Source organism: Mus pahari, chromosome 6 (assembly GCF_900095145.1).
Source record: "Mus pahari chromosome 6, PAHARI_EIJ_v1.1, whole genome shotgun sequence".
Classification (NCBI taxonomy): domain Eukaryota; kingdom Metazoa; phylum Chordata; class Mammalia; order Rodentia; family Muridae; genus Mus; species Mus pahari.
The window spans coordinates 78375583-78385022 of record NC_034595.1 but is presented as its reverse complement, the minus strand read 5'-3'; the positions used below and the strand labels follow the sequence as shown (position 1 = coordinate 78385022).

Sequence of the window (9440 nt, the reverse complement as noted above, 5' to 3'; positions counted from 1 at the left end):
GAGATACGAGTCGGCCCGAGGCCTCGTTAAATAAAAGTACCTCATGTAAATTACAGCAAGGTGTGTAAAAGGTGTATCTCGAATTTCTGGGGACCCAAGAGAGTTCCGGACCAGAGGGAGTTCCTCCTTTCGGGGTCTTACAGTGGCAGACCTTAGGGTTGGAGGTGCTACTGCACCGTTGCACGAATTAAGTGCAGTGGGTTTAATTGAGCCCCAAAGTAGAATGTAGCAGGGGCCAGGTGGCAGCGCTGAATCACCGAAGGCAAAGCGATCAGAGTCATAATGGCACCAAGGCAAAGCAATGTCCGTAACGGCCTGCCCTGTAATGCACAGGCAAAGGGATTTTTATGGTGGCATGACTTCTGGTATTGGATAATCAACCATGGCATTTCCAGGCATGGAACAGATAAGATGCCTACTGAATTTTTTGCCCAGCCCCTGGCATTGAGCCTTTGACAGAGATCCATTCAGCACACTGATCCACCAGGAGTTTGCATCTCAATGCGCTGATTAAGTTTGCAGCAACCATCACTCTTACCACTAGGTGGCACTCATGTCCCTTTGGAGTGCACCTCTTCCCTTCTGAGCGGCTTGAGGGGTCACAGCAGGCCTCCTTCATTCCTACCATAGATGAAAGATGCCACTCAGGAGTCTCCAAGTCTGAGTGTAGTACACGTGGGCACCACACCCGACAGCCCCGGACAACCAAGAGGACTTTTTGTCTTCATTCTAGAACACAGTCCCGTGTTGTATGTGGACTTACTTTGCGTTGTCCCCCCTACCCGACCCCCACCCCCAAGTCATATATTAAAATCCTACCCTCAGTGGGATGGAATATTAGGTAGTGGACCTTTGGAAGAGGTTTGGGTCATAAGAGTAAATCCCTGTCAAGTGGGATTAGTGTCCTTATAAAAAAGAGATAGGAGAAACCCAGTATGGCATCACCCACCTAAACTCCCAGCATGGGAGAGGCTGAGGCAGGAGGATCATCAGTTTGAGGACAGTTCGGTCCACACAAGGAGACCCAAAAAACAAACAAAAATGAAAGGGTGTGGGATGTGTTGAAAACGGCTCCATGGGTTGAGAGCTTGCCTAGCCTGCACGGAGCCCCGGGCTCAAGTTCCAGCACCCACAGAGCAGAGTGTAGCAGTACATGCCCTTAATGTTAGCATTCAGCAGGAAGAGCTAGAGGATCAGAAGTTCAAGGCTATCCTCAGCTACATATGGAGTTTGAGACCAGCATGGCCATATGAGGTTGTTGAGGGGGGAGGACAAGGAAGGGAGGAGCTGAAGAGAAGGAGTGGAGGAAGGGAAGAATTTTTTTTAAAGGTTCTTTCTGTCCTGTGAATATGTGAATCAGATGTCCTTTTCCAAGAACCTGGCCATGCCCCATGACGACTGGTCTCTGGTTTCCAGACCTTCACGGAAGGAACATTTTGGTTTTAATCATTGAGGCCCAGGTATTCCGTTGACAGCAGCCCCTGCCCAGGTAAGACACCCCCTCACTTCCTGCCCCTGCCCCTGGAGGCTGGCAGAAGAGGAACTGAGAATCACACAAACACTGGGGAGTGGGATTCCCAGATGGGAAGGGGAGGAACCATGGCGACACCAGATCCCTCTGGGAGCGGAGCACCCTGTCAGGGACTGGCCGTGAGCTGTGACCACCCGGACAGCAGACGCAGACCTGGACTTGCTACCAGCTGGCCTGTCACCGGATGCCATCTGCATGTGTCTGCCTGTGTCACCCACATAATTTATATTTTAACACGTCCTGGTGGGGGGCATGCTGCAAATCCCAAGGGAGACCACGAGTTCCTCTGTCCCAAACGATCAAAAGTCACCTCTGACAGGGCCTGACGGTATCTGCCCCACCCAACAACTTACCTGTCACCTTCTTCAACTCCTTTTCAATCTCCTGTCCAGGCCACACAGACCTCCTCCTTGCCCCTCAGGGAGGAGAGACACCAAGGCACTCCCCTGCCTCAGGAATCTGACACCCAGATTCTCTCTCTGCACCTGGAATGCCTAGGCAGCCATGGGACTTCCTTCTTCCTTAGAGGCTCAGCCGCTGCTGCGGCAACTGTTTGGTGCAAATGTCTCTTCTATCGGAACTTAAAACTGGATACTCCGTGCCCTCTGTGCCTCGTGTAACCCACCCCCACCCCGCCACCATATTTGCATGAGTCACTAACCATTTTTTTTCTGTATTTTATTTTTGGTGTTTTGTTTTGTCTTTTCTGTCTTCTCACAGCTAGAAAGTAAAATTCAGGAAGCTAAGATTCTTTTGTGTTCTCTGGCTGCGGACAGTGTCCGGACAGTGTGACAGCATCAGAAAGTACTCAGTAAGCGTATGCTGAACTGGTAATTTCATCTACAGGCCTGGTGTCCTGCTTTTGCCTGCCCATAAGATGCTCCCAGTGTAATGGGGCAGGGGAAGTAAAGAGAAAGGCGGGCATTCCGTGGATGCCACTGCTACCTGGCCAGATAAGGCGTTCTGGAGATCCTGTTGAGTAGCAATGTGAATATATCTGGTTCAGGTTGAAGTTAACTTGATTGAGTTGGCAGGTTTTGTTTTGATAGATGTGTGTGTGTGTGTGTGTGTAAAATGAGGCCCTCCTACCCACCCACTGCATCTGTGTTAAAAGTCCTGCCAAGCTGACTGATTAGAACTGTAATTATAGGGAGCAGAAATGTTAGCGGTCTCAAGTCAAATTATCTTAGGTTACCTTTACCACCCCCAAAGCCATGCATCGCCCACCTCTGCATTCGACCTAACACCGTGTGACAATTAGGTAATGTCATTGGAATAGACAGACTGCTAGTGTCCACCAATCCAAAAGCTAAGAGCATCCTGAACGCACCTGAGGCCAGCAGAAGGGACTTCCCTGCTTTGCCAAGACTCAGATATGTGATGTTTCTACCAGTGTATTCTTTTCTTTTTTAAAAAGATTTATTTATTTTATGTATACGAGTACACTGTAGCTGTCTTCAGACACACCAGAAGAGGGCATCAGATCCCCAGATGGTTGGGAGCTACCATGTGGTTGTTGGGAATTGAACTCAGGACCTCTGGAAGAACAGTCAGTGCTCTTAACCACTGAGCCATCTCTCCAGCCCTTTTCTTTTTAAAGATTTTTATTTATTTATTTATTTTGTTTTTTTCGAGACAGGGTTTCTCTGTATGGCCCTGGGTGTCCTGGAACTCACTTTGTAGACCAGGCTGACCTTGAACTCAGAAATCCACCTGCCTCTGCCTCCCGAGTGCTGTTAAAGATCTGTTTACTTTATGTATATGAGTACACTGTAGCTGTCTTCAGACACTCCAGAAGAGGGCATCAGATCCCCATTCCAGATGGTTATGCGATACCATGTGGTTCCTGACAATTGAACTCAGGACCTCCCTCCACTGAGTCATCTCTTCAGCATCCATAGTTTTTTTTTTTTTTTTCTTTTTCGAGACAGGGTTTCTCTGTGTAGCCCTGGCTGTCCTGGAACTCACTCTGTAGACCAGGCTGGCCTCAAACTCAGGAATCTGCCTGCCTCTGCCTCCCAAGTGCTGGGATTACAGGTGTGCGCCACCACCGCCTGGCATATCCATAGTTCTTAAAACACTTTGTTCTGTTATTTTAAAAAAAAGAAAGAAAGAAAGAAAGAAAGAAAGAAAGAAACCTTCCTAAAATGGTTGCCATGTTGAAACATGATGTTTGGGGTAACTTAAATATGTGTTTCCAGGCCATGGTCACTCATAGTTGGCTCCAGAGATGAGAACTGTGTTTTGATTGAGACAAGATCTTGTATAGTACGGGCTAGCCCATGACAGGCAATCCTTATGAATGCTGGGACTACTGGTCTATGCTACTGAGTCGTGTGTGTGTGTGTGTGTGTGTGTGTGTGTGTGTGTGTGTGTGTGTATAATGCATATATTATAGTTATATATTAAGTCAGATTTTATAAATCTATATTTACATATCATATATTATTACATATATTAACTACATCTAAAAAACTTTAAACAAGGAATTACAGAGCACATCTAATCCAGTGGAGGCCAGCAAAGGGACTTCTGGGGAAGATGACATCTCAGCGAAGACCTGAGGGACTGGAGGCATCCGCGTGTGAGAGTTTTCCACGTGTGAGGCTGCTCCGAGAAGACAACGCCATGCGCAAAGGCAGATGCACACAGACACCACAGAGAATGACTGGATGGGGCTGGTGACAGAGTGCCGGCCTGGCATTGAAACGGGGCAACCTTATAGCCAGGTTCCTACAAAAATGTGGAGGCTAGGAGACCATCGGGGGTCACTGAGTTGGTGGCAGGCTGAATAGTCAGGACAAAAGGGGTGGGGGGCGGGGGAAGAGTGACAATCCAGGGACATTTTCCCTCAGAAGAGTTGACTTCTTCCTCTGTGACACCTGATCTCAGAGTCCATAAGGAAGGGGTTGGAGACACCTTGGCATCACCCCCAGGGTCCCCAACGAGCTCCCCGCCACCCTCCACTTCCCTGGGAACCAGATGGGAACAAAATCTTTAAAAGGATTTGAGGCCCACCCTCAAAGGCTGCTCAGTAGAGCAGCTACCGGAGCAGACACTGTTCCCACGCCTTCAGGGGTCAGAACAACGTGGGCGCAGTTGTCCCCAATGGAATCCCAGGAGGCTCTGTTCAGCCCTGCCTGACCCGGCCCTCAGAGAAAGAGAGGTCTGGAAGGGAGAGCTGGCTCAGCCTGATGCTCAGGCAGTAACCATGCTGGTCTGCAGTCTGAGCCCACCCACCGACTGCCTGGCCCGGGAGGCCCCAGCCACATCCTCACCCTCAGCTGCCCTAGGCCCTGCCAATCCTAGGCCCGGACCTCCCTTGGCTTCTCTGCCCTCTCCTGGAACAGTGCAGCTCCTTTCTGTCAGGCTTTGTGATGTTCTTGGTTGGATGGTAGGTAGGTTGGTCACACTTGGGACAACAAAGACGGAAACCTTAAGCCTGGCATGGGCTCAACTACGGAACTACACTGCCAGATTTCTTCCTTTCAACATTTTGAGGCGTGATAACTTTCTCTCTCTCTCTCTCTCTCTCTCTCTCTCTCTCTCTCTCTCTCCCTCCCTCCCTCCCTCCCTCCCTCCCTCCTCCTCTTCTTTCCTTGCCTCTCCCTCTCCCTGACATTGTCTCTTGTATCACAGACTGACCTCAAACTCACTAAGGAGAAGATAGTCTTGAACTTCTGACCCTCTTGCCGCCGCCATCTCCTCCTCCTCCTCCTCCTCCTCCTCTTCCTCCTCCTCTTCCTCTTCCTCCTCTTCCTTCTCTTCCTCCTGTGAGGTTCCAGGCATATGCCGCCTGGTTTGTATGCCAGGGCTAAAACCTAATGCTCCGGGAGTACTGAACAAGCACTCAACCAGTAGAGTGACACCCCCAGCCCCATAGCATTGACATTTGAATCCCTCCGCTTCAGCCTTCCACAGAACTAGGGTTACAGGCTGCCTGCATCGCCACGCCTGCGTAGTTGTGTTTTGTGGGGTTGGTTGTTCGCTTAGACAGGTTCCCACCATGTATCCCAGGCCGGCCTGAAACTCTTGCTCTGCCTATCTCAGCCTCCCAAATTCAGGGTTTACATCTCGGTGACTTCGCTCAAACCTTTAGGACCACTACAGCACACTGGGGGCTTTGGCTGGCCCTCCAAAGCAGGTATCTTTCCGTCGCTATTCGGTAGGGTCAAAACAGAGGAGGCAACATAGGGCTGACCCCTCGCTGCCCTGACAAGCCTCATGGTTGGGTCCCCCAGCCTCTTCTGGGCCTTAGCACAAGAAACCAAACCTGGTGGCTCCAAGGTAGTGATGCGGCTCTGCACCGGTTGTGCACCGCCTGGCTTTCTCAACCCTAACCACACCCCGAGATGCCCTGGTTCTACCACAAAGGACCCCACATTTACACTTTTACTGTTACCCACCTGCTCAATTTCTGCATCTAGTAAGGAGGGTAGGAAACCAGGCCTGGCAGGTTTATTGTGGCTTTACCAGCTGCAGGTGGGTCCTCAATCCCACACTCAATCAATGGCAGGGCTCTGCCTGCTTCCAAATGCCCCCCCCCCGAAGATCTCTCCTCTCTTTTAGAGGCATCGATTGGAACCCAGCTAAAGGACGGAGCTTCCCTCCACTTCCACTCTCAGATCAAAGGACCCTAGGGAGTTCCTAAGTGGCTTTTGATGGTATAGCCTGCCCAGGTTTGGTGAAGTAGAGACCCCTAGATCCACCGGATTCTAGGAGGGGAGAATTCTCACCCCTCTCCAATGTGGGTCCAGTGGCCTCATAAGCTGGGCACACGGATGAGTCTCTCTTCTTACCCCACCCACTCCTCACAGCCTCCGGACCAGGTGCCAGATCTGCCAGCGCCTCTCGCTAAAATAACGCTTTCACATCCTGCTGCCGACATAGGGAGGGCACTGGACCTGGGGGGGGGGGGGCAGCGGAGAGTGCAGTCTGGGATCCCGGAGGGCGTCAGAGCAGAGAAACAAGACAGCTTCCAGCTCCCGCAACCAAAGCGGCACAATCTGGGCGGGTCCTGGGAGTCTGTCCCTCCCAGGCCCCGCCTCCCTGCTCCCCAGAGCCCTCTGGCTGGCGTTTCCTGCCCTAAACCCGCAGCTGCGCGCTATTTAAGGCGTCCTGCGGGAGGCGCGGTCCTGCAGGATTCCCGCAGGCGCAGCTTCGGCCACGGTCGTCCCCCTCCACCTGGGCCAGCCGGGCAAGCAGGCGGTGAGTTCGGGGAGCAGGGGAAACGGTTCACTCCACTGCGGGAGGACTGAGGTTTGCTTGCCCCCGGGGCGCCAGACGCGACTGAAGCCACCAGTCGTTCTCACCTAGTCTGCCTTTAGCCAGCCTCTTGTGCTTAGATCCCTTCCCTCTTTTTTTTTTTTTTTTTTTTTTTTCAATGAACCCTTAAGGAGAGACCGAGGCGCAGGAAGATTACTGATTCAAATCCCCAGGTGGTGAGAAGAAAGCAGTATTTGAATGTAGGTCTGGTAGTACCTGCTTTACTTCTGAAAAAGCATCCACACCACACATCACCACATTTTTACACACACCGTGAGATGTTCTGGAAACGTTGGGACCTCCACCCAGCTATGGCCATTCCTTGCAAGGGTCTATCTAGAATGGCTGCAACAGCTTTGGAGGGAAGTGAGGTAGGACAGGTCCAGGTGTAGTCACTAAAATCGCAGGTGGTCCTTTTTGGTAGACAGGTGGACCAAATGCCCTGGGCTTCTGAGTCCCTTACCCCATCTTCCCTCACCCCCAGCCCCACCCGCAAGTGCAAAGATTCAAATGAGGCATGGAAGATGGGAACAGGGACCCCTAATAACCATCTCTCCCCACCCCTGCTCTCTCTTGGGGTTGCCAGCCTTGAACAAAAGGGAGGAAGGGCATGGCACAACTGTGTGTGACCTTGGATAAGTTCCTCAACTGTTCTGTTTCCATAGGAACCTCTATTCAATCCAGCCGTCTTCAGGCTGTGGTCACCCCCGGGCTGTGAAAGAAAGCACAATGTGTGGCTAGACAGGGACCCTAGCACAGGCAGACCTCCCAAGGGCTTACATCCCATGGGCTTATATCTGGGAGGTTGGGGGAGCCGAGAAAGGCTTTGTGCTGCCCTGCTGATGGTCCTCTGACCCCTGTCTCCCTGCAGAGAGAGGCCCTGGAAACATGGGTGACTGGGGCTTCCTGGAGAAGCTGCTAGACCAGGTCCAGGAACACTCGACCGTGGTGGGCAAGATCTGGTTAACGGTGCTCTTCATCTTTCGTATTCTCATCCTGGGGCTGGCTGGCGAGTCGGTGTGGGGCGACGAGCAGTCAGATTTTGAGTGTAACACAGCCCAGCCGGGCTGCACCAATGTCTGCTATGACCAGGCCTTCCCCATCTCCCACATCCGATACTGGGTGCTGCAGTTCCTCTTCGTCAGCACACCCACCCTGATCTACCTGGGCCACGTCATCTACCTGTCTCGGCGGGAAGAGCGGTTGCGGCAGAAAGAGGGAGAGCTCCGGGCGTTGCCATCCAAGGACCTACATGTAGAGCGGGCACTGGCTGCCATCGAACATCAGATGGCCAAGATCTCGGTGGCAGAGGACGGTCGTCTTCGGATTCGCGGGGCGCTCATGGGTACCTATGTGGTCAGCGTGCTGTGTAAGAGTGTGCTGGAGGCAGGCTTCCTCTATGGCCAGTGGCGCCTCTACGGCTGGACCATGGAGCCCGTATTTGTGTGCCAGCGTGCGCCCTGTCCCCACATCGTGGACTGCTATGTCTCTCGACCCACTGAGAAGACCATCTTCATCATCTTCATGCTGGTGGTAGGAGTCATCTCCTTGGTGCTCAACCTGCTGGAGCTGGTACACCTGCTGTGTCGGTGTGTCAGCCGGGAGATAAAGGCACGAAGGGACCACGACACCCGCCCAGCCCAGGGCAGTGCCTCAGACCCTTACCCCGAACAGGTTTTCTTCTACCTCCCCATGGGCGAGGGACCCTCGTCCCCACCGTGTCCCACCTACAACGGGCTCTCATCCACTGAGCAGAACTGGGCCAACTTGACCACAGAGGAGAGACTGACCTCTTCCAGACCTCCCCCATTTGTAAACGCAGCCCCCCAGGGTGGCCGAAAGTCCCCTAGCCGCCCCAACAGCTCTGCATCCAAGAAGCAGTATGTGTAGGGATCTGGGGCTAATGTCACTCAACAGAGCTGTCCTGAGGAACGGGTGTACCTTGGATGCCTCTCTGGCGGCCCACTCCTCAAAGGTGCCTCAGAGACGACTGGGCCAGGGAGATGGACATTCACTGGGCAGAAGGCCTGGTCACAGGTGGTTCTGGAATACCTGGAGCCTTTGTGGTGACCAGAGGACACTGGCTACTTTCCAGAATGTGATTCTACCCAGACTCGGTCACAGCAGGTGGGAGTGCCCTTGACTAAGTGTGCCGTGAAACCCTCCGATCCTTTTCACCTGATGCAGAGGGACCCAGCGCCAGGTTGACTTTCGAGCCTCCCCTATCAGACAAGTCACTGAACCCTGGGTTTCCATCAGACCCCACTTCTCCTGGGAAAAGGCACTGATGCAGGCTGCTGGCTCAGCTTCATCACCGGGACAGACGGGGCCTGGGCCGGAGCTGGCCCTTGCCAGGGGAAATGGTTGCTATCTTCTTTTTCTCACTTCTAGTTCCACTGTTTATGATCCTCAAATAAACAGGACTCCCATCCTAAGTCAGGTGTGCACTGATGTCATCATGGATGGGGGGGGGAGCCGGGGGGGAGGTGCGAGGCAGTTATTTTGCACAGACTTGCTTTCTTTCTAGTCCTCTACAGCCCAGCTCCAGATACCACCCTAAGGCCTCAAGACTCAAATCCTGTCCCTCAACACCAAGTCCCCCCTCGACTCTCCCTTTTGAAACACCCCAGGTACTAGGATCTTT

The 9440-nt window shown here is 52.6% G+C and overlaps 1 protein-coding gene across 1 annotated transcript; it reads left to right on the top strand.

Annotated features, from left to right (window-relative positions):
• The first annotated feature begins 6624 nt into the window (after positions 1-6624).
• Gja4 (gap junction protein alpha 4) lies at positions 6625-9223 on the top strand. Its single transcript, XM_021200538.1, has 2 exons — positions 6625-6739; positions 7668-9223. The coding sequence occupies exon 2, from the start codon at positions 7685-7687 to the stop codon at positions 8684-8686; it is 1002 nt and encodes a 333-aa protein (XP_021056197.1). The 5' UTR covers positions 6625-6739; positions 7668-7684; the 3' UTR covers positions 8687-9223.
• Positions 9224-9440: the final 217 nt, after the last annotated feature.

Excerpts from the sequence above, each read along its gene's own strand:
- Gja4 (XM_021200538.1), top strand. The coding sequence starts at position 7,685 with ATGGGTGACTGGGGCTTCCTGGAGAAGCTGCTAGACCAGGTCCAGGAA.